The 24118-nt window shown below is 48.5% G+C and overlaps 3 protein-coding genes across 3 annotated transcripts in view; 1 reads left to right on the top strand and 2 right to left on the bottom strand.

Moving 5' to 3' along the window:
• The window catches only part of FGF13 (fibroblast growth factor 13), a 433315-nt gene extending 416622 nt beyond the window's left edge, over nucleotides 1–16693 (bottom strand). The window contains exon 1 of the mRNA XM_054169376.1: nucleotides 16543–16693. The gene's annotated coding sequence lies outside the window, so the exon portion shown is untranslated. The remainder of the gene's footprint in view (nucleotides 1–16542) is intronic.
• Nucleotides 192–18424, top strand: F9 (coagulation factor IX). Its single transcript, XM_009904277.2, has 8 exons — nucleotides 192–318; nucleotides 3252–3415; nucleotides 3745–3769; nucleotides 5769–5882; nucleotides 9499–9627; nucleotides 11675–11913; nucleotides 14483–14600; nucleotides 17832–18424. The coding sequence occupies exons 1-8, from the start codon at nucleotides 252–254 to the stop codon at nucleotides 18377–18379; spliced, it is 1404 nt and encodes a 467-aa protein (XP_009902579.2). The 5' UTR covers nucleotides 192–251; the 3' UTR covers nucleotides 18380–18424.
• A 2544-nt stretch (nucleotides 18425–20968) lies between these two features.
• The window catches only part of MCF2 (MCF.2 cell line derived transforming sequence), a 56108-nt gene continuing 52958 nt past the window's right edge, over nucleotides 20969–24118 (bottom strand). Inside the window, exon 29 of the mRNA XM_054169300.1 lies at nucleotides 20969–22718. Within this exon, the coding sequence (XP_054025275.1) occupies nucleotides 22678–22718 (41 nt within the window). The 3' untranslated portion in view covers nucleotides 20969–22677. The remainder of the gene's footprint in view (nucleotides 22719–24118) is intronic.

Genomic DNA, 24118 nt, shown 5'->3' with positions numbered 1-24118 from the left:
GGCAGTAATATCCTACAGAGCAGAAGATGAGCCCAAGAACTGCAGCTGCCTAGCAGGTTCCTTTTACATGGACATGCCCTGTCTCATAGCACCCATGCTGCCATTTCAAGCTTCAGCAATGGCACATCTGGGGAACTTAAATTAAAGGGTAAACCCAGAGTAAGTAAACAAGCACTTGCACTTTGGAACTATTGACTGAGCTCCACCACCTGAACAATTTGCTAGTGAGAGGTTTGGGCAGTGGGAAGAAGATGGCAAATATTCACCTCATAGTCTCCTTTTGTCTGCTGGGAGCTTGTCTTGGTACCGAAAATACAGGTGGGTTCACTTCAAGCCTAGCAAGTCCTTCACCTTTGGGTGCTGGTTGGGAATGGGGGCATCACTGCCACAGGTGAAGGAACAGTCTGTCACTTCATGCTGGGACAGCTTGTGCATTCTCATGAGAGATGAGAGCTCAGAGGGATTGCTGTGTTTCATAGGTTGTCCCCTTAAAGCTTTGGTTCTATTCTTGGGGAGGAAATAACAATGTGAATGCTGGTTTTACTCAAAGTACATCATAGGCTTAATTTTAAGACTGAGTTTTTCTTAATTTTTTGTGGTTTTTAAGTTCTCAGAGTTTGCTGCAGCCATTTTAGAGCTTATGCTTCCACACACAGAGTGGGGAGAACGTGCCTGGTAGAGTAACATCCTCACCTCTGCATGTGCTACCGCTTTGTCCTGGAGCACAAACAACTGCTCGCATCCAGAAAACAGTTATTGGGTTTGCCACTGCAAGAACTGTTTAAAGCCAAACTCAGTGTGAGCCTAACAAAGACTGTAAGATGCAGCCAAAATTGTAGACAGGATAGAGTAGTTGATGGATGTGGGCAATCACACATAGTAATGCAGGCTGTTGCTTGATTTATCTGTAGCAGCAACAGTTCCAGCAGAGGCTGGTTCACATCCAGTGTGAGTACTTGCTTGGTACAAGGCTGCTCTTTCTTCTTCTAGCAAAACATTTTGAGTCACAGGTTTTAAAAAGGGACTCTTTCCAAAATGTTTGCTTGGCAATGAACCTCATACTTGTACCAGGTATAGCTCCTAGAAAACGCTATACTCAGCTGGCAGGACGGGTCCCTTCTCATAGACCCTTGGCCAGGAGGCCCACCTCCTCACCTCAGATACTGGTTCAGAAGTTAAGTCATGTGTGAGTGTATTCTTAGTGTGAGCATGGTTTCCAGCCAGGGTGAATACCATGCATGCAATCCCCATGGAACCTGCAACCTTCAGTTCAAATGAAGTTTTGCTTGTAAAGCAGCGTGTGGGATCAGCAAGCAACTGAGAAAGCCTAGAGGGATCTGAGGGTGGCAAAGCTGCATTCATTAAAATGAGTTCTCTCCATTAAATGGGTTAATTAAGGCAGATGCCTGGCACATCCCACTGGGAAGAGGTGAAGGAGAGGGTCTAGCCCTGTGCCTCCCTTTGCACAGGGCGTTGTGTGGCTGCACCCATACTGGGTTCCCCAGGCACTAAGCATATGCAGAGCCTAAAGCATTACAAAACCAAGGAAGGCTGCTCCATTGCTCCCACCCTGAGCCTTTTTTGCCCACTTTGGGGACAGGCTGGAGCTCAGTCCAGGGGGGAGAAGGGAAAAGCCTCTTTCAGCAACATTTGCTTGGGGCGTTGTGTTAATGTCCCATGCATAAACCACTGCAACTGGAAGGAAGCTGGCCACCTCACAAGGGCTGCAGGGGTTTGAAATAAGCCTGGTTTTTTTCAGAGGTCAGTGCTTCACCTGTCAATATCTACTGCCAAATAACTAGATTGTCAGGATTTTCATGCACTCCTTTTTATTTATAACCAAACCCCCAAAAGTGTGAGGAAGGCAGAACTGCCAGCTTGCTGTACCATGGTTAAAATCTTTGCAAAACCAATTACTTCAGGCTCTTGCAGAGAGATCCTTAGGTGAAGGGGCTGGTAACATCAGCAGTGGCATGTCATAAAAGAGAGCAAGCCACCTGGGGCTCATGAAAGTTCAACAGAGTGGATGCTCTGCAGATCTGGAGAGGCTGGGATCCACTGGATCAAGAGCAGAAGGTAGCCACAAAAAAGAACAAGTGGTTTATACTCCCCCTTACTCTCCTCTCTGCCTCAGCCCATGCTCTCCTTCATCCAGCACGGAGCCTTTGTCAAGGGTGGCCACCAGCAGTTCCAAGAAGAGCTGCTAGACTGTGCCATCTGGTGACAAAAAGGGACATGGCTGCAAGCACTAAGGGAGGATGGAGGGAGAGGAGAGGCTGGAGAGGCAAAGCAGGAAGCTGCTCTGGGTGAATAAAGTCTTTTTGAGCAGCGGGAAGAGTGCCCACCAGACCTGTGGGGCTCCAAGAGGCAGGTCAGGAGCAAATGTTGCTTTGCAGCTGGTACCAGGAAGCTGCTGCTGACCCTGCCAAGGGGATGTGTGACCCTGCTGGGAGAACATTCATGGTAGCACTATGATCGGATTGCATGTCCTTGTGCTCTTCAGTAAGCAGCCACTATGGGAAGCATGGTGGCTACCATGGATATCCTGCCTAAACCGGGAGTCCCTGCAGTGCCAGAAGCTCTCTGCTGGTGGTTTCTACCCAGAACCTTGTCCAGTGAGTTGAAGGTGGATGCACATCACCTGACTGACCTGGCCCAGGCAGTGAGGAGGGCTCACATCACCCCTCCTGCCAGCAGGAAATGGTGGGACCCAGGTGCATGGGCAAGGATGAGGAGCAGAGAGAGAAGCAAATGGCCTGTGGTTTCCAAGGGCTGCAGCTGCTTGCAGAGGCAGATGGCCTTTCACAGCCAAAACTGCAGAGGCAGTTAAAGCAGGACAGTGTCTGTGTCTAAACATCACCTCACCAAACAGCAGCATGAAAAAGCCTCTTGTTCTTGTGCACCTATGGCAGGAGATACACTGTGTGCTATAAGGTATTTTAAGCATCAAACAGACACTCCTGATCACCCTCTCCCCATCAGTCACTTCTATCAACTGCTTTGACCCATAGTTCTCCAGATTCGGTCCTCTGGATTACACTGAAGTTAGATGTCAAAGAAATCTCCAGTAGATGGTAACATTTCAAGCAGATGATAACACCCCTGAAATGTCCTCAGCCATGGGGCAAGGGAGCAGTGAAGGCATGAAAAGGGCTTGCTCTCTGGGAGAACAGAACCCTAACAGCCCACCCCAGCTGCATCACACAGTGGTGGTTGCTCCTCTCTAGCCCCTGTTCCTTTCCAAATTGCAGTCTTCATCGGGAACAAAGAGGCAAACTCGGTTCTGCAGAGGCTAAGGCGAGCCAATTCAAACAGACTGGAAGAGGTTATCCCTGGGAACCTCGAGAGAGAATGCATAGAAGAGAAATGCAGCTTTGAAGAAGCCCGAGAAGTGTTTGAAAACACAGAGAAAACAGTGAGTATCACTGCTCACCATGGGAACACCTTGCTCCCCTCAGCATGCACCTCTACAAGCCTTCTGGGTGAGGAGGTGCAGAGGAGGAAGGAGTGGACAGCAAAGGCTGCAGGCCTGCAGGGCCAAGTGCAGGTTTTATTCTCATTTGTGATCCATCAGCTGGGCAGGGGAACTGCATTAAGGTCTGTTGGTCACCACTGGGGTTCTGGAGATGGTTGTTTATCCTGCAAGCTTTTTGCTTTAGCTCTGGAGCTGTCCCTGTACTACTTCAGTCAGGCAGTGCCCAGGAATTAGAAATCAAAGGAAACTTTTTTTCTTTCCCTTTGCAGATGGAGTTTTGGAATACATATATTGGTAAGAGCTGCTTTCTTCATGTTCAAATGCATAATATTCATCTCTCAGTGCTCAGATAGAGGACACTCATTGAAGCAAATGTATTCTAGCAGTCAGAAACTGTCATGATAGAGCTACTCAGAACCTAGCTAGTCACCCTACATCCTGCAGCCAACCAGCCTGGGCCTGACTCGTCTGCAAATTGCAAGGAAAAAAACCCCAACAACAAAACAAAAAACCCAAACAAGCAAGCACAAAACAATACAAACAAACAAAACCACCCCAAAAAAGCACAAAACAACAACAAAACAAAACCCACCCCAGTAATCACTTAACGTTTTCTTTGTCCAAGAAAAGGTGGTTTTTTTGGGGTGGACTTTAAAATCTCACAGAACAAAAATCAGTTCACAGACACAACAGTGGATCCACTGCACCCAGGTCACAATCTGGGCTTCTAGTTTCAGCCATGGTATGGTGCAAAACAGGACAGCAAGAATTAACACCCCCTCAGCAAACAGCACAGGCTCTCTTACCAAGCAGAGGTCTCCAGATGAGGCAGGGCCTCCTGCAGGTGCAGTAGGGATCCCTGGAAATGCCATATTAAAGTGGAACCTCAACATGATCACAGCAAACAGCTATCTGCCGTTCAGATCAGTGGTTCCAAGCTCATGTCTCCACCATTTTTTTCCCCCCCACCACCTATTTTTATTTCCCCTTTCACTTTCCATCCCCAACAGCTCCTCAGTCCCTTACCAAAAAGATTTCAATGTTCACTTAAAACTATCTGAAACTAATTTTAAGGACATTTCAATAAATGAACTGCTTTGTAGACTGGCAAAGTGCCCAGAACATCACACTGAAAAGCCTTAAATAATTCAGATTATTCAATCCAGACTATAAAACAAAAGTTGCATTTGCATTGCAGGACTATCCCCTGAAATACCAACAGATGAAACTTAACGTTGTTTTGTTGTTGTTTGTGGGCTCTTTATCCCTGACACTGTGACCAATTAGCTCTTCAAAAATAATGAATGTTATATACTTCTCCATCTTCCAAAGTGCTGGGTTTACTGCTCAGCTTACCAGTTGCTCTTCCCCCCACACACAGCCCAGGGGAGCTGACCCCTTGCACAGCACCCAAGTGGTGCCAAGCCCCCATTGTCTCGACCAGGCAGCAACAGCCGCCACCATCCATACCTGATGGGTAAACCTCATGGGCAAAGCCCTGCCTTAGACCAAACAAATCCATTTTGTCCTTGCTTGCAATCTGCCTTCTGCATTGGAGTCCATTCCTGAAAGCCACATTCACTGAGATGACACAAAGGCACCAAGAGGTTTTCCTGCCTCCACGTCTTACCATTATCATTTCAAAGCACGCTGCCCTGGAATTTAGCATCACCAACTTCCTCTTCCAAAGCTCAGATCACTAATTTTGCAGCCCTGGGTATTTTTATTAAGGCTTTAGCTTCTCAGCTGTAGGCAGCTGTGAAAATAAAAGCCCTGATTTGAAAAAGAAAAATCCAGACCAGTTGGAAGCAGCACAAGACTTAGAAAGAGCAATGACCAAGGTAGTCCATTCTAATACACAGAGAAGTCTTCACACCCAAGCAGAGAGTGCTTAACCTTTCAGAAAACAAAGGCAGTAGTGTTAAAATAATTCAGATAAGCAAACCCTAACCACTCTAGAGGAAGCAAACCTTCTAACTTTGTCTAACTTTGCCAAGACACAAGGTCTGAAGAGGAGTTCTGCTGAAATGTGCAGAATTAACCCCCACAGGACAGGGAACAGAATTAGGGCTGTGGATGAAACACTGCTGCTGACATTACCTCAGTGGTGAGGTTCTACGTGGCACTCTTGGGTGCCAGGATCTGACTTATTTTCCACCACAAAAAAGGAAGGTGTGTTCAGTCTCTTGCTCATCTTTCACAGGAAGCTTGCACAGAGCAAGGCTCCAGTGCTTGATCAGCATTAGCTATGGTGGACTCTCACGTTTACTAATTCTCCTGTCTTCTTTCCAAGATGGAGACCAATGTGACCCCAATCCATGCAAAAACGGAGCCATTTGCAAGGATGGAGTAAGTTCCTATGTGTGCTGGTGCCCAGCTGGGTATGAAGGCAGAAACTGTGAGATAGGTAGGTACTGGGGGCTCACTGTGTGTGGCTCTTCTGCTCTAGTTGAAATCCCATTGGGCTCCTCACTACAAGGATGCTGAGGTGTTAGAGCATGTTCAGAAAAGGACAATGAGGCTGGTGAGGGGTCTTGAACACAAGTCTTATGAGGAGCTGCCGAAAGAGCTGGGGTTGCTCAGCCTAGAGAAGAAGAGCCTGAAGGGAGAATGCTTTGTTCCCTAAAAATACCTGAAAGGATGTTGTAGCAAGGTGGGGCTTGGCCTCTTCTCCCATTAACAAGTGATAGGACAAGAGGAAATGGACTTAAATTACACCTAGGGAGGTGTAGCTTGGACATTAGGAAAAGTTTCTTCACTGAAAGAGTTACTGGGTATTGGGACAGACTGCCCAGGGAGGTGGTGGAGTCATTGTCTCTGGAGGTGTTTAAAAGACATCTGGGTGAAGTGCTTAGGGACATGGGCTAAGAGTTGTGTACAGGGAGATGTTAGGTTATGGTTAGACTTGATGGTCTCAATGTCTTTTCCCACCAGCAGATTCTATGTTCTGGAGTATTGGGGGGTTTTGACCCATTGGATCAAAGTGGGCAGAGAGTTTCACACAACTAAAAGGCTGTCTTGGACACATGTTGCCTTGCTGTCAGGCACTGCATGCATGCCCAAGTTCAGCCTGCCACCAAAGGGATTACAAAGGGACATGCTTGGGGATAACAGGAGCGGATGTCTCTTCCCTCTCCTGTCACTGGCAGAGCCCCAGCTCCAGCTCTGCCAAGTGCCTTGTGCAGGGTTCAACAGAGACCCAGGCTCAAGGTCTTTTGTTCAGCACACTATGGCTGCCAGCACAAATGTTGACACAGAGACCTTCCTTTATCTCCCCAGCACAAGCCTTTCTGGGGCTACTCATCAATCAGGGATGACGTGCTCATCACTGAAAGCAACAGGTTTCCACCAGCCCCGATCAGACTCCACCATGCTTAGTCCTCTCCATTTCTCACACCAGGCTGGGCAGCAGGTGCTGGGCAGGGCAGGATCGTCACAACCTCTGGCACTCAGCTGAACTCAGAATTATAATTACCACCAGCAACCTTGGCTCTGAAGGAAAACAAAAGGCAAATATTTTCCTGATGGGTTGAGGAGTTTATGGAAACCAAGCAGCTGATAATTTAAGCAAGAGGGATACTCAGCTCTTATATTTATAATATAATCAGGGGCTGTGCGACTCGCATAATGTGCCAGACTCACTGCACTCATAAAGGATTCTCTTTCTACTTGTGCTTCTGCTCTGGCAAGAGAGGAGCCTACGTTGAAAAGAGCATTTCAAAGCTGCATCAGATTTAAATAGGCTCATTGCAGATTTCTGGTGGAAGCGAGACAGGAGGAAAAAATAGAGCTAGAAGCAAGGCAAGGGAAAAAAGAGAGCTCTGCAAAAATAGTAAATGATGGCATTAAAATGGCTACAGGAAGGGAGGTGTCCTTGAGGAAGTAGGAGTTCATCTGCTGCAAAAGCTATTTCAAAACTCACTGAGAATTAAAAGGGTGTCTGTGAATTAGTGGTTTCCCCACCACCAAGAGGTGGTGTTCCCACCAGAGAGGAGCGTGAGACACACACAAGTAGTGGGCTGCTCGCAATGCCTCAGGTTGGGAGCCATGGCATCAAAGGCTGTGCTGGAATGCATCTTTCACAGAATCACCAAGGTTGGAAGAGACCTCAAAGATCACCAAGTCCAACCTGTCACTACAGACCTCATGACTACTAAACCAAGTGCCATGTCCAATCCCCTCTTGAACACCTCCAGGGATGGGGACTCCACCACCTCCCTGGGCAGCACATTCCAATGGCTAACAACTCTCTCTGGGAAGAACTTTCTCCTCACCTCCAGCCTAAACCTCCCCTGGCACAGCTTGAGACTGTGTCCTCTTGTTCTGGTGCTAGTTGCCTGGGAGAAGAAGCCAGCCGCCTCCTGGCTACAACCACCCTTCAGGTAGTTGTAGACAGCAAGGTCTCCCCTGAGGCTCCTCTTCTCCAGCCTAAACAATACCAGCTCCCTCAGCCTCTTCTTGTAGGGCTTGTGCTCGAGGCCTCTCCTCAGCCTCGTTGCCCTTCTCTGGACATTCAAGAGTCTCAATGTCCTTAAATTGAGGGGCCCAGAACTGGACTCAGGACTCAAGGTGTGGCCTAACCAGTGCTGAGCATAGGGCAGAATGACTTCCCTGCTCCTGCTGGCCACACTATTTCTGATGCAGACCAGGATGCCATTGGCCTTCTTGGCCACCTGGGCACATTGCTGGCTCATGTTCAGCCAGCTATCAATCAGCACCCCCAGGTCCCTTTCTGTTTGGCAGATCTCCAGCCCTCCACGTCAGGCTGCAGGGTTTTGTTGGGATGTCAGGAAGAACACATGGATTTGCTCTAGGTTTTAAATTTGGAGCCCAGGAATAATCCCAGGACAAAGGTTGAGGGCTTGCTCCCATCTGACACACGGTGTTCTCCGTTAGCATCCGCTCCGGATGGCCGTAAGCAAAGTGGGGGAGGAAAGCAAAGCGGCTGTGGGGAAACCACGTGGCTTGTAACCAAATATTTACAGGAGGCCTTTGTCGTCAGGCTGCCAAACTTCAGACAGCAGGCAGCTGTTGGAGGCAGGAGGCAATGCCAAGGCTCAGCAAAACCTCTCACAGGGCCACTGTTCAACCTGCCGTCTCAAAGAGGTACCCAGTCCTCCTTCAGTATGAGCAGAGATGTGATGTGGAAGGAAGACACTTCCATTGCAAAGAAGGATTCATTTTCCACAGTCTGGGACAACCAGAGGGGGTTATAGACTGAGTCTAAAGACCCAAGTCCCAGCAAATCTCTGACCACAAAATCACACCATGTTATTGGCTGGAAGAGACCTCGAGAGCTCCTCCAATCAAACGCCCCTGCCAGAGCAGGGTCACCTAGAGCAGATCACACAGGAACACATCCAGGTGGGTTTTGAATATCTCCAGAGAGCGAGACTCCACATCCCCCCTGGGCAGCCTCTTCAAGTGTTCTATCACCCTCACAGTGACAAAAAGTTTCCTCATATTCACATGGAACTTCCTATGCCTCAACTTCCACCCCCTGCCCCTTGTGCTGTCATTGGGCATCACCCAGCAGAGCCTGGCTCTGGGCACTCACCCTTTACATATTTATAAATATTAATGAGGTCACCTGGTAGTCTCCTTTTCTCCAAACCAAAGAGTCCCAGCTCCTTCAGTGTCTCCTCATAAGGAAGATGTTCCACTCCCTTAATTTTTGTGGCTCTGTTCTGGACTCTCTCAAGCAGTTCCCTGAGGTCCTTCTTGAACTGAGGCGCCCAGAACTGGACACAATACTCTAGATACAGCCTCACCAGGGCAGAGTAGAAGGGGAGGAGAACCTCTCTCAACCTACTAACCACAGCCCTTCTAATACACACCAGTTGTATTTCACAGAACCATAGAACAACAGGTTGGAAGATGCCTGGCCCAACCTTTCTTTGGCAAAAGCATGGTCTAGAGAAGGTGGCCCAGCACCCTCTCCAGCTGAATCTTTATAGTGCCCAGTGCTGGGGAAACTTCAAAAAACCAAAAAGCTTTCACAGTTTCATTTTCATCTCTTTCAGACTTCACTTGTGCTATTAAGAATGGAGGCTGCAAGCACTTCTGCAGGCATGACCCACCGCAGAAAGTTGTGTGTTCCTGTGCTGATGGCTATAAACTTCATGAAGATGGAAAGTCCTGTGAACCTGCAGGTTAACTTTTAAAGTGGTTGTAATAGATTTGGGTGAAAGTTTCCAAGAACTTCTAACTTTAGGTACACAAATCTGCTAGAAATGCAATATCCTGTGGGAGGCCAGCCCTGGTTTTCCTGCTCAGCAAATGCAAAGAGCCTGACACTGAACTTTCCCAACAACAGGTGTGGGGTCAGGCTTAAAGGGTGCTTAAATTGCTTCCTTCTTTTAGCCTTAGAGGGGTGGAAAAGGAAGGTGGTTGTCCAAAAAAAATTGTGCACAATTGAAATGCTCATTTCTGATGGCTGCTCACACAGGTGCCTGTCCCACTTGCAGCCATATTTCTAGATACAGATCAGCACTGGAGGCAGGAATGCGTTCAGCTACACCAGCACGCACACTGGTGTCCAGCCAGCCAGAGCTCACTCCCATGTTATTCCAGCAGGAGCTACTGATCCTACATTGAAAATGCTGTGAGTTTTTTTCAGAACAAAAGACAGTCTTACTGTAATTCCTCCTGATTGTCTGTCTCATGGCTGGCCATCACCCAGTGTTCTATAATTACCTGAGTTGCCCTCCCAACAGCATATATCTACACACAATGATCCTCAACAGGAACTGGACTCTGTGCTTTAGCTGTGGTATTGAGTGGGGTGCAGAGGAAATGCATTGCTGGAGGTTGCACCTTCATGAGGGGCTGGTTGTTGTTCTATTCCCCAACTTTCCCCCACACCCAGGGTATTATATCATGTCTCTAACTTCACTGACATTCAAGCCCAACCCTCTGCAACACAAGTTAACTGGGCATGAACATCCCAGAAGCACACCTGGTGCAGGAAACAGACGATTGAGGAGAGAAATATTTTGTCATCCAAGGTCAATTTAACATTTGATGCTGTCATATTTCTACCACCTAAGAATGACAAATTTGCACAGCTAAGGTAGGATGCAGGCACTTGCACAGGTGAGTTAGTTTCAGATAGCTACAGCTAGCTACACATTTTGAGCTCCTGAAAGTGCTGACTTTCAGCAACCAGTGTAGGAAGTATCTTAGGCTGGGAGTCCTTCTGTTAAGGGGGATCGTTAAAAGCTCAGGCCTGTGTTGCTCAACTTGCTGTATCACTTCCACTGGACCAGAAAGTTTTGCTGTTAGCAGTAAGATCATCTTTCTGGTTGGGTAATTGCCCTTCCTTCAAAAGCTTAGCTTTTGTTAGCTCTGACACCTTCATTTCCTTCCTAGCCTAACCCTGTGGGTAGCACTTGCCATCACTCAAGACTTAAATAAGTCCTATTCCTAAAGCAGACAGTTTAAAAAAAAAAAGAGATAATCTCAGTAGGCCACACTTACATCTGACTTTACACTAATGTTTGTTTGCACAGTGCTGTCAAAAGCTTTTCAGATGAAAGACAATGCCTGATGCTATTTGCTGTTTTGGCTGCCACTACCAGCAGGAATTGGGCACACGCTGCGTAGGAGAGAAATGGGAAGAGCTCGTTTGAAATGAGCCTACAGATGAGATCTTCATTAACAGAGGAAAATCTACAACTCTGGAAAGAGTTTATTAATGCCTTCCTCACCTTGGAGCCAAGCAGGATTATCTGTACAACTGGCAGATATTACTTCCTGCCCTCTCCCAGCAGGACTTCTATTGTGCTGGAGTTGCTGGTTGTAGAAATGTCAGCCAAGTGCCCGGCTGTGGTCCACAGCAAGCCTCCCAGCTATGCACCTCAGCATCCTGCCGGGGAGAGGCACAGCTGCACCCTCCCACCCAACATGTGCCCCCTTTCATCAGCTTCCCTCTTCAGGAAACTGTTCGGGTGGCATTTCTAGGGCCCAGAAACAACTGATGCTTTTGCTGTTGTTACACATCACCTGCACCATGGCTCAAAGGCAGAGGCATGTTTGCACAGAGGACATGCATGCAGGACACAGCCTTGCATTTTCCATGCCCATCCCAAAAGGGGGTGCTGAGGTGAGGCAGCATTTGCCTCCTTTCCTGCTCCTTCACTTGCTATAGCCCTCAGTGTGATGCACAGCCAGTTATAACTGTGACTGTTTCTCCCCCAGTACCATACCCCTGTGGGAAGATCACGGCTCCGGAGGCAAAGAGCAAGCTCACCCGAGCCATAAACACCTTTGAGAACTGGAACATCACCTTTGATGATGACAATAATGATCAAGATGAGGTGCTGGACAACATCACAGAAACCAGCACTGCTGCCCCCACAAAAATCATACCAATCATGAAGACAGGCACACGGATTGTGGGTGGAACAGACAGCATGAGAGGCGAGGTGCCTTGGCAGGTACTGCCTGCTTCTGCAGGTCTCCTGTAACTCTATCTATTAACTTCCTCCTGAACACAGGATCACCTTACTTCTACATACCCATCTCTGAGGTTAGTTTCATGATAGATCTCAAATCTAACAGGAACACAGCATGTGTCCAGAGAAGGGCCATGAGGATGAGCAGAGGGCTGGAGCTCCTCTCCTGTGAGGACAGACAGAGAGTTGGGGTTGTTCAGTCTGGAGAAGGCTCTAAGACCACCTTATTGTGACCTCCCAGTATCTGAAGGGGGCTACAAGAAAGCTGGGGAGGGACTTTTTGGGGTGTCAGGGAGTGATAGGACTGGGGGGAATGGAACAAAATTAGAAATGTGTAAATTCAGATTGGATGTTAGGAAGAAGTTCTTCCCCATGAGGGTGGAGAGAGACTGGAAAAGGCTGCCCAGGGAGGTGATGGAAGCCTCATCCCTGGAGGTTTTTAAGACCAGGCTGGATGTGGCTGTGAGCAACCTGCTGTAGTGTGAGGTGTCCCTGCCCATGGCAGGGGGGTTGGAACTGGATGATCCTTGAGTTTCCTTCCAACCCTAACAATTCTGTAATTCTATGATTCTTTCTGTGAACGATTTTATGTCACAGCAACCAAACTTGCCTTTGCTGGGAGTCTACAACGGCAAAAAAAGTCACAAGTCAGGGTCATGGCAGCTTTATCTGGTGGAGCACAAAGGATCTAGTTTTGAGCTATAGTCCTTGAATTTAGCAAGATGAAGCTGAAGTTTGAGGAAGGAGAGCTCTGCAAGGCACAGAATTACAGAATGCCAGAGGTTGGAAGGGGCCTCCAGAGACCATTGAGTCCAACCGCCCTACCAGAGCAGGATCACTTCGGGTAGTCCACACAGGAATGCATTCAGGTGGGTTTTGAAAGTCTCCAGAGAAGAAGACTCCACAACCCCCCTGGGCAGCCTGTTCCAGTGCTCCATCACCCTAACTGTAAAAAAGTTTCTCCTCATGTTGAGGTGAAACCTTCTACGTTCAATTTTGTATCCATTGTTCCTTGCCTTACTACTGTGCACCACCAAAAAGAGGTTGCCCCCCTCCACTTGACACCCACCCCTCAGGTATTTATACACACTGATCAGATCCCCTCTCAGTCTTCTCTTCTCAAGACCAAACTGCCCCAGATTTCTCAGTCTCTCTTCACAGGGGATGTGCTCAAGCCCCCTAATCATCCTTCTAGCTCTCTGTTGGATTCTCTCCAGCAGGACCCTGTCTGTCTTGAACTGGGGAGCCCCAAACTGGACACAATAGTCCAGGTTTGGTCTCACCAGGACAGGGTAGAGGGGGAAAAGAACCTCCCTAGATCTGTGGGACACACTTTTCTTGATGCACCCTGGGATACCATTGGCTCTCTTGGCCACAAGGGCACAGCGCAGCTCATTTTTGGCTCCATCATTTTCAACCAATCCATGATAATGCATATCAACAAAAGATCTGTCCTTGTATGACACCTGCCAAATCCAGCTGCTCTTTCTTTATCCAACTTACAACATCCCAGTCATCTCCATCTCACCAAAACTGACAACACAGGTGAAGGGGGCAGAAGGGCTGCAAAAAAACCCTCCTCCACCCCACTACTCTGCAAATAGCTTTAATTTGTTGTCCAAAGGGAAGTTAGGTCCTTCCCTGGATGTTTTTCAAAGTCATCTACTGGCCTTGAATTCTACTCTGGCTTCAGTGACCCCAGAAATTTCAGTGACTGAGAGTGAGGAATAATAAATTCAGATGAGTTTTTGGGAATGGCAAACCTTTTTCTGCTGCAAGCACTGGCAGAGACCAGCACTGGTGTTCTCAACAGAAGTTGTCCATGCAGGGACAGAAATGTCCATTCAGGCAGATCTGCTGACCCTCCAATTCTGCTGAAGGAGTGAAGGAGGAGCAGGGTGTATGAAGCTAGAACAGAGGCAGGCTTCTGCCCTCCATTTTAGGGTTTAAAAACCCAGAAAGATGATGGGGATGTACATGGCCACCAGAAGCAGTAGCAGCTGGTTTGTTGGTAGGTCATGTATTGTGTCTGAAAGGAAGAAACTATCCCACTGCCCTAGCCATGCCAAGCATTCTGGTACAGCCTTTGGTGGGACAAATCACAGGTGATGATGGCAACCACATGCATTCACAGAGAGCCAAGAGGGGAATTGAGAAGTCAAATATGAGAAATCAGTAGCTCTAAAGTAAGTAAATTCACACACTACAAGCCCACCAAGTCTGACTAGTTAGCTCTGCCCATGCAGACCTTTACCTCACCAGGCACCCTCTCCAGGAAGGTAGTTGAATCACCATCCTTGGAGGTGTTTCAAAGACACAGAGATGTGGTGCTGAGAGCCAGAGTTTAGCACCAGATTCAGCAGAGTTAGAGAATGGTTGAACTTGATCATAAAGGTCTTTCCCAAATAAAATGATTCTATGATCTCTGGCAGCACTATGCATGTACAACCTAGTCCCAGCCTGTCCCATAGCCAGACAAACCTCCCTTGTCCCACTCTCCTCCTTCACCAATTTACAGACCCACAGACGTGATTTCCTTCTGTTCCTGCAGGTTCATCTGGTGAACAGCCACGGTGTGGGCTTCTGTGGTGCATCCATCATCAATGAGAAATGGTTAGTGACAGCAGCCCACTGCCTGGAGCCAGGCGACGATGTCACTGCCGTGGCAGGTGAGCACCCTGGGTGGCATCAGGACAGCTCAGGAAAGGGATGTGGGACAGGGCTTGCACTGGCCAGGCACAGAACCCAGGGACCCACACTACCATCATGGCTAGCAACATGGCACGAGTTGGTTTGGGGCAGTTAAGGTCCCAGACAGCAGCATTTTTGGCAGCCTACTCTGTCCAGATACCCCCACCTCCAGCAGAAGCAGTGAGCTGGGTCTGGCCTTGGTCCAAAGCCATATTGCACATTGGTCCCAAAGCCACAGTGACCACAGGCAAGCTCACCGGGGCCAGGGAGGATCCACAGCCATTTAAAAGCACATTTGGTTTCAATTAAGATGCTGCTTCATGAGCTGGTGTGATGTCATTTCTATCTCTACTGGCCAAATAGGACCTCACTAGGGATTTCTAATCTTCTTGGTGCTCACACTAAGTTTCCACACAACTCTCAGACAACAGATATTTGTAGGCAACCCAAGTAGCTCCTTGCAAGGAGAAGACTACTACTTTTGTTTCAAGCTTCTTTAGAAGGAAATAGAATTTATGGATTGAAGTAGAGGAAGCTGGCTGGCACATGGGGAAGTGTGCTCTCCCAGAAGGGTCTCCAGGGAGTTGGGCAGGAGCAGTGTGGCCAAACTGCCCAGCAAGTGATGCTGCTGCTTTACAAAACAAACATATCTCTGCTTGAAAAATGGTGTTTGCTCCTGGCTCTTGGTACCTGTCTGCTAGGCAGCCTGCTGGTAACTCAGCATGGGGCCTTGGCAAGCACTGTGAGGCCAGGTTTCACAGCTGGGGCAGAATCAGCTTCCCCAAATTAGTTGTTTCTCCATTTTTTGATTATCTGATGTAGGAGGGTTACACTAAGAGGTGCAGGAGGGGGACACTTACATGGTCAGTAACTGCTACAAGCAGTGCTGAGAGGAGGCATGGAAGAATAATACTCTGCTTAAACACCATGAAATGTGTCAGTGACCAAAACTGCATCCTACGTGAGCCTTAAAGAGCTGAGTTTATATCCACAGAAACAAGCTCATCAAGAGGGCTACAGCTGCATCTTTATCCTCCACGTTAAAATGGCTGAGCTCCTGGGGCATGCCTGGCCAGACCCCAGAGACTGAGTGCCACAGGACTGGGCACCACCTGCCTGGTGCTGGCAGGATGAGCCTCACAGCTTGCACACAGCTTTTTCCCTATCTACTTTCAGGCAGTTTTATTGGGAAGCCCAGCACCAAGCTCAGCCTTACACCTGCTAACCTGGGAAAGTACAAAATACTCGGTGCAGAAACAGCTCCCCCCCCTGAAAAAAAAACACATTTCCACCTGGACAGAGGTTTTGTGTCACTGCATCTGCATGCAAACTGCCTCTCCTTTCTGCTCTCCTACACGTCCCTCACCCCCTCCACTTAGGATCTGTTGCCAGGCAAGCCCCCCTGTGCTCCCTTCACCCCACTCTGCAGCACTGCTGGGTTTCCAGGGCATGATTTTGGAGAGGCAGGAAGTCAAGGAAGCAAAACACGATTTTGCAGGGCTTCAGGGACTACTGAATTTGTGCCTGCGCCACGTACACTGCATGGGCAATATCTCACTCCTTCACGTCCATTCATGCTAGACGTTCAGCTTTGTATGTAGCATCCTGGGAGGCCCAGAAATCAATAGCAGGGGTAGAAGAAGCATTCCCCTCCCCTTCTTTGCCTCTCCACTTTCATCTCAGAAGCATATTTTCTGGTGCCCAGCAATAATAAGCCCCCACAGCACAAGAAAAGCCTTCTGTAAGTCTCCCCCATATCAGTCTTGCATTTATACTGTGGAAACACAGCCTGGGAGGAAGCTGACATTCACACTGCTGCAACACCCCTCCCTCTCCCCCCACCTTAGAGAGCACATCAGCAGCACCAGCCACCAAAGCTGCCTTCAGCAGCATTAGCGTGAACACAGAAAGCTGCCTCACCTCTTGTGCTGGGCTCCGTGCTGCTCCTCGCCGGCAGACGCAGCAGACACAGGACACTGCTGGGGCCAGGAGTGCTGCAGATATTGTTTAGAGGAGATGCTGTACTCTGGAGATCACAGCAAAGCAGGGAGAAATACTGCAGGAGGGGTTAAACGCACCCTGTGCCTCTTGAGTTGCAAGAAGGTGAGCAGGAAAAGTCATCCTGCTCAGGAGCCTTCAGTTCAGAGGCAAGAGAGGGGACGTGACTGCAAGCAGACCCAACACTTCCCACTGGCTGACCCAAGCCCACAGAAGGTTTTCCCTTCCCTCTACCTGTTACACAAGCTGGGAGGGGAGGTAACAGAACTCAATTACCAGAGCCTGGAGCTGCCCGCAGCAATTGCCAGCAGCTGAGCCTAGGGTGGGTGGAGGGACCCAGGGGCACCTGTGAGCATTAGGGTGGGGCTGGGGGCTGGGTGGGGGGTGCATGGTATTTTGCAGCCTCCTGCACACCCTTCTGCTGTGTGGTTTTAGGAGAGCAAAGGTCAGGTGCCTTTTCACTAATACATGATTTAATCCAAACAAAGATTTTTTAATTCCAGAGGGTTTCCTCTCTTTGAAGTATGGGCAATATCCCCTCACATCTCTCTGAGTGTGCTAAAGCCCCAAACCAGCCACAGTCACACAGTTACAGAATGGTGGATGTTGAAATGGAGCCCTGGAGATCACCTAGTCCAACCTTCCCCCTGGAGATCACCTAGTCCAACTTTCCCCTGCTAAAGCAGGTTCTCCTTGAGCAGGTTGCACAGGATCTACAGCTTGACATGTTTGGAATCTCTCCAGAGATGGAAATTCCACAACCTTTCTGGACAGGCTGCTCCAGGGCTCCAGCACCCTCACAGAAAAGTTGTTTTGTTTTGTGTTCAGATGGAACATCTGTGTTCCAGTTTGTGCTCATTGCACCTTGCCCTGCCTCTGGGCACCACTGAAAATACTCTAGCTCCAGAGCATTGCTACTAACCTTGGCCAAAGCACCTGGACCTTTGCCATTTGGTCAGGTAGTACGTGACCAGCGCCACGGTTGGGGTTCCAGGGTCTGTGGGCTGCAAGGACAGGGGAGGTGCTGCTGTGGGGGAGCCTCCACCACCCTTTGACAAGGAGCAAGCAGCCGTTCTAGCCACCAGGCTTGGAGCAGCCCGAGGGCTGGGGCGTGCATGTCTCGTCTCTTTACAGCCTCCTGGCTGGGGTATCGCCATTAGGTCTAGGTCACTGGTCTGGCCACGGAGCCCACGCCACGCTTGTCTCTGCAGGCGAGTACAACACTAACGAGGAAGACAATACGGAGCAGTGGCGGAAGGTGGTAAAAGTCCTTCCCCACCCCACGTACGATGCCAGGATCAACAAGCACCACAACGACATCGCCCTGCTGGAGCTGGACCGGCCGCTCAGATTCAACAGCTACGTGACTCCCATCTGCATCGGCAACCGGGAGTTCACCAACACGCTGCTGAAGCACGGCACGGGCACGGTCAGCGGCTGGGGCAGCACCCTCTTCCGCGGCCGCCCCGCCACCATCCTCCAGGTCCTCAAGGTGCCCTACGTGGACCGCCCCACCTGCCTCAAGAGTTCCTCCACCACCATCCTGCAGAACATGTTCTGTGCAGGCTTCGCGGCTGGGGGCAGCGACACCTGCGGGGGGGACAGCGGAGGGCCATACACCAGCGAGATCGAGGGCACCTGGTTTCTCACGGGGATCACCAGCTGGGGCGAGGAATGTGCCAAGCCAGGTAAATATGGAGTCTACACCAGGGTCTCCAAGTACCTGAAATGGATACAGGAGATGACGAGGCTCACCTAACCCGCAGGTGGTGCCAGCGCGCCGGGGGGTGGACTGATTAGCTCAAGAGATACCAGAGCAAGCGACTCGTTTTCCAGGAACAGTTGCATTTCAATAAGCATTTCTAAAGGAAATAATTTCTGTGTGTGGAAGGCAAACGTTGAGAGAATGCAGGGGAAATGTGGCAACAAGGAAATAAAAAAAGCCCTTAAAATTACCCATGTCTGCATTCCTCAAAACACCAACACTGCCTCAGCCCCCAGATCCTTAACCCAGAGGCTGCAGTAGATGAGGTGAGGCATGGCTCACACATGTCCCAGGGCCAGAATGCCACGGGCATTGCCCACAGCTGCCATATGGCACCTTTGGCAAGGGGAGAACCCAGCAGGCACTGGGTACTTTGGGAATCAGTATCCAGTATCATCTCTGTAGCAGGAGCACAGGAGGGAGGTGAGCAGGCAAAACACTGCACCCACTGCACTCTCAAGCTGGATGTTTTCATGTGAGACAGGCTGAGCTGGATCATCACAGGATCACAGGATGTTAGGAGTTGGAAGGGCCCTCCAAAGATCATGGAGTCCAACCCCCCCTGCCAGAGCAGGACCTAGTGCTGGTTGCACAGGAATGCACCCAGATGGGGCTTGAAAGTCTCCCGAAAAGGAGACTCCACAACCTCTCTGGGCAGCCTGTTCCAGTGCTCTGTGACCCCCACAGTGAAGAAGTTCCTCCTCATGTTGAGGTGGGACCTCCTGTGCTGTAGTTTGTATCCATTACCCCTTGTCCTATCCCAGGGTGCAACTGAGAAGAGCCTGCACCTAATCATGGCTCATTGATCCCCATTTGAGGCTGAGGGGCAACCTGCTTGCTAGCTACCTTAAAGGAGGTCAGAGTGAGATGGGGGTTGGTCTCCTCTGCCTAGTAACAAGTGGTAGAACAAGAGGAAATGGCCTCAAGTTGCACCAGGGGAGGTTTAGGTGGGATATTAGGAAAAATTTCTTCACTGCAAGTGGTCAGGTATTGGAACAGGGTGCCTGGGGAGGTGGGGGTGTCAACATGCCTGGAGGAGCTCAAAAAGCATGTAGACATGGCTCCTCAGAATATGCTTTAATGGTCATGATGGTATTGGGTTAACAGATGGACTTGATGATCTGAGGTCTTTTCCAGCCTTAATGATTCTACGGACAGCAAGAAATGCTTCTCCTACTTCAGGACAGTGTAAAATTGAGTGTAAAACTGGCTGTATAATTGACCTAAAATCTGTACAAACCTCAGGGGCAGGCTCTGTGCTTTCTGTGGAGCCTTGTTAGGATTATCAAGACAGCTGCTTAGTGCTCATCAGCTGTCCTGGTCTCCACTTTCACCATGTTAGAGACTGCAGGCACAGCTGCTACTGGCGGTGATAGAAACAGAGCATCACCCTCCCCAGATCAGCTAGTGGGATGTCCCTGAGCACAGGTAGTGTCTGGCCTGAGCCAGTGGTAGAAACCTTGATGGGAGGTGCATGACCCAGGCACCACTGGCACTGAGGCACAGGGAAGGGCAGGTGACATCCCAAGGGAAGCTATGCTGGGCAGAAGTCCTCTACCAGGCTGCCTCCAGAGACTTATCTCAGTTCCCAGCTCCAAGGGAAGGGAATAGTTGCAGAGGAAGTTCACCAGCCAGTGCTGTCTCTCTTGGCACAAATCTGCAGGAAAAGTCCCAGGGAAATGGTGTGCCCTTTGAGAGCTGCACCCCATGATGCTGGGAATGGGCAGGTCCTGCAGAGGCTTTGCCATGCTGCCCACACCACACAGAGGTCCATGACCAGTCCCCAGAGGCAAAACCCCACTGCCAGGGATCTCCTCCCTCCTGCCTGGTGACCTGTGTCCCCAAACCTACCTCTCCTCCCACACAACCTGGAAAAGTGTTGTGGATGCCTGCATAGCCCTTGTGCATCCACCCATGAGCACGCTCCCTGGGCCCCAACCCAGAGGTTCCTCCTTGGCAGCACAGTGCTGGGATGCAGAGAAGGTAGCAATGGAGACACCCTGAGCCAGGACAGGATCTCCACAGCTGCTGTTTCAGACACCAGTATGAGTGCTAAGGCGCCTCTCCCACTTTCACATCCAGCAAGAAGCTATTTAAATCATCTGCATCGTCACCAGGATGCATGCGAGAAGGTCATATTTGTTCCAAAGAAATTCAATAAAACCAACAGTGTGAGGATGATAACTTTTTGTCCTCCAGAGTGACAGCAGAAGTACCTTTGGACAGAACAGCAGATTCCTGTATGAATTTATTTAACAAGTTTTTAATTCTTAAATATAGATTTAACACAGGGGTTGGGTTGGTTTTGTTTGTTGTTGGGTTGTTGTTTTTTTTTTTACAGGTACATATACAATATAGTTCATTTAAACTTGCAGTCAGAGAAAAACCCTTTATACATGTACATGAAGAGCCTAAGTTCAACAGCATACTGAAGGTAACACCCCAGGTCGTGTGCAAAGTTTCCCACGTTAAAAACCTCAGACTGTACATTCAGCTTCGCAGGACTTTATCAACCTCATAAGTTAACAAAAGCTTAGATTTAAAACTATGGGAGACAAAACAATGTTTTATTTGAAAAAAAAAAAAAAACAAAAGAAAAAAAGGAAGAGGAAAGATTAAACCCATGTAATATGCAATGTGTGCTATGTCTGAGACAAGTATATACAGCTGGTACCTCAAAAGGTGTACCCTTCCCACAAGAATCGTTGCCACTTATAAACAGTAACTTAAGAGACTCCTAATTCTCCCCTTCCCCCCCACCCCCCAGCAAGTGCATTGTGACCAGTTTAAAAGTAGACAGAAATAACCTTCAGTGACTTAAAAACCTCTCTGCTGTGATTGCCAGGTAGCTGGGATCTCGCAGCATTGCTCAGCTGGTCAGGGTTTTGAGGTGTTATCTGCAACACCGGCCACTCGAACTGGAGAAACGTCCACCGGTGTGGTGGGGAAGCCCCCAGGCAACCACAGCCAGCACGAAGTCTGACAAAAAACAGTCACCAAAAAAACCCCCCCCACCCCAGTATGTTTTAACTTAACAGCTTGGTACTGTGTCTAAGAATCTGTGTTTCACAAATGAAGGTCCCCCTTTAGTCCATGGTATAAAAGGTTCCACTGTGATGGGACAGAGCAACTCCACTACCGCATGCATACTAACAAACCCTGCTCTCACCACAGCCAGGTGCTCTTTGCACACATCTGCTTAAAAGTCAAACCACCTGTGCCTACATGCTACAAAAGCAAAACTAGACAGAGAAACATAAAAAAAACCTCAAACAATGAGTCTCCAATAGTCCCCTTCTTCTGTCTCAAAACAAATGCAAGAGATGCATTATTAAAGATGCTGAAAAGTACAGTCCTAAGCCACAAGAACATCCTTAGTGCAAACATGGACATTTCATTGGGATTTATGGCACGTGTTCCAAAAAGTACATACATTTAATGTAAACTTCAACACTTGCTAGATACAGGTTTCAGCTTTGGGACGCTTTGGGACCCCTAAGTGATTGGTGACAACCCTGAGTTGTCAGTTTGATCTGATCCAAGCCTCACCGCAGTTCAGTGGGGACCGACCACAGTGGGCTGGAGTCAGACCCGAAGTGCAAAGAGAGGATCTTTAGTGTTATTGCATCGTCACACGTGAGTCAGCCAGATGATGCTCTTACAGAACATTACATTCACATAGCTGAAGGAGATACTTAAGAAAAACCCATTCATAAAAATCAATCAAGCAGGACATACAGCTCCTTTGTTTGGTTTTTGGTTGTTTGGTGTGTTGGTTGGTTGCGTTGTGGGTTTGGTTGTGGTTTTTTGGTTGGGTTTTTTTTTGGTTGGTTGGTTGGTTGGTTGGTTGGTTTTTTTGGTTTACCAAAACTCAGCTCTTTTATTTGCAACTTCAAGAGCTGTCAGCTAATAAGTAGGTAAAGCCTTCAACCTGCAGAGGAAAATTTCAAGCATCTAAACAAAGTGTTCAGGAAACTGTAGTGTACTTCTCTGATGAAAACGTGATGGATGTCATGGAAAAAAACAGCAGGTAAAAGTAATAACAAAATACTGTACTTTTCCAGAGCAAATAAAACCCAAAACCAACAGAAAGAGCAGAGAATGGCTTCCTTTATGACTATGAGAAGCTGCTCAGGACCCCGGTCCCGTTCAGTGCAGATGAAGCTGTGGAGGTCTGTGAATGTGATGAATAGGTACAGGACAACTCCAACTATTGTGCTATTTCTCTGTAACACTTAGTTGAAAGCTTCCAAAGAGCATCGAAAATAGGATGCTACCAGTTCACCCTTAAGTCAAGGGGAACTGAACTTTCTCGTGTTACACAGGGCAGCATCTATAAAGTAATGAAGAATGATGTTAATATTAAAGCATCTTGTTCCCAGAAAGACATTGTTCCCTGTAATCATGTAACATTTGTATAACATAAAGAAGAAAAGAAGTGCACTCCCATGGTTCTCCCTAAAAGCTGAACTCCCATTAGCTTCAGAGAGAGCCCTGTCTAAGGCAGCACCGTTTCCATCACCTATCAATTGATTATCACATCAGGGCCAGCTGGTATCTTCCCTAGGCTCCTTATTTTGCTCAAAATGGTTTGCTACATCATTACAAAACAGCTCTATTGTGAAGCTGGCTGGCATTGTGGATTGTACAAGGAGACCCTGCTTTGTTTGAAAGGCCATAAGGAAATCAGCATTGCCTCCAATGCACCCTGAATATATACAAAAGCCTGTGGCTGCAATCATTAAAGTGCATGAGTAACAGTGCAAACAGCTTTGCTGCAGCTGCAGAACTACAAGTGGCATTTGAACAGAATGTGGACAAAACTTGCACATTTCAGCTAACATGCTCATGCCAGGCTGCAAGAGCTCAGCCACACACAACACTCTTACCAGGCAGATTCAAACCACGTGGCCTCAGAAGCCAAAGAAAGGGTTGTCTCAAGCTCACCATAATCAAGAGGACAATCCCCACTGCCCTGGCCAGCAGGAGCAGGGGACAGGAGAGCTTGGTCTTTTGGGCACTAACAGTGGGGGAAACTTTTCATCTGCTTTGCTGCATGAAGAGCACACACAGGGGATCCCCTTAAGGCTTGGAAGAGACAACTTGGCAATTGAGGTGTTAAAATGAACTAGGATAAGGTCTGGTATGTGAAATAGGAGCCTGTGTCATCCTGAACTCAAGTGGCTGCATGTATTTGTGCCAGGACAGAGCATTCTTCCACACCTGCTCTGAACTCTCCTCACCTTTGGGCTCAAGGCAGATTTTGCCATATAAGTTCTTTTAGCTGTTTAACAGAACTTGGAAGTTGTAGCAATATTTCTTTGATATCAAGTGAAGGCATTTATCATTGCCTCCATTTGAATCCTTTTTTTTCTGTTGTTGTTCTTCAGGCTCCTCCATTTCATGTTCTTTCTAAAATTAATCAGCATCATGCAACCTTCACACAGAGAATGGAAACTGGACACTTTGCCCTTCTCTCTGCCCAGCTTTTAAAGGTCAAGTGCAAAAAGCTGAAAAGGCTTTGACCTGATGTGAAAATTAAGGGAGCAAACAACATTTCCTTTTGCTTGCCATCTCTTCAGTGCTGCTGAGACCAAAGGAAGAGCAAGGACAAAGCTCATCCTTGATGAGAGGGGAGGCTGTGGGACACAAACACTCTGTCACTGAAGAGAAAAGGAGTCACACATCTGCTTTGGGTTACGGCAAGGACCTCACTTCTGCCGTCCCCTCTCT

This window comes from Dryobates pubescens, chromosome 18 (genome assembly GCF_014839835.1).
Source record: "Dryobates pubescens isolate bDryPub1 chromosome 18, bDryPub1.pri, whole genome shotgun sequence".
In the NCBI taxonomy this organism is placed as follows: domain Eukaryota; kingdom Metazoa; phylum Chordata; class Aves; order Piciformes; family Picidae; genus Dryobates; species Dryobates pubescens.
The sequence above is the reverse complement of the archived record's forward strand: the minus strand, read 5'-3'. Positions and strand labels throughout refer to the sequence as shown.

Bases quoted from the DNA above. Each gene is read 5' to 3' on its own strand.
- F9 (XM_009904277.2), top strand. From the start codon at position 252: ATGGCAAATATTCACCTCATAGTCTCCTTTTGTCTGCTGGGAGCTTGT. The intron at 3,416-3,744 runs GTGAGTATCACT...TTCCCTTTGCAG, and splicing joins TTGAAAACACAGAGAAAACA to ATGGAGTTTTGGAATACATA. The intron at 9,628-11,674 runs GTTAACTTTTAA...TTTCTCCCCCAG, and splicing joins AAAGTCCTGTGAACCTGCAG to TACCATACCCCTGTGGGAAG.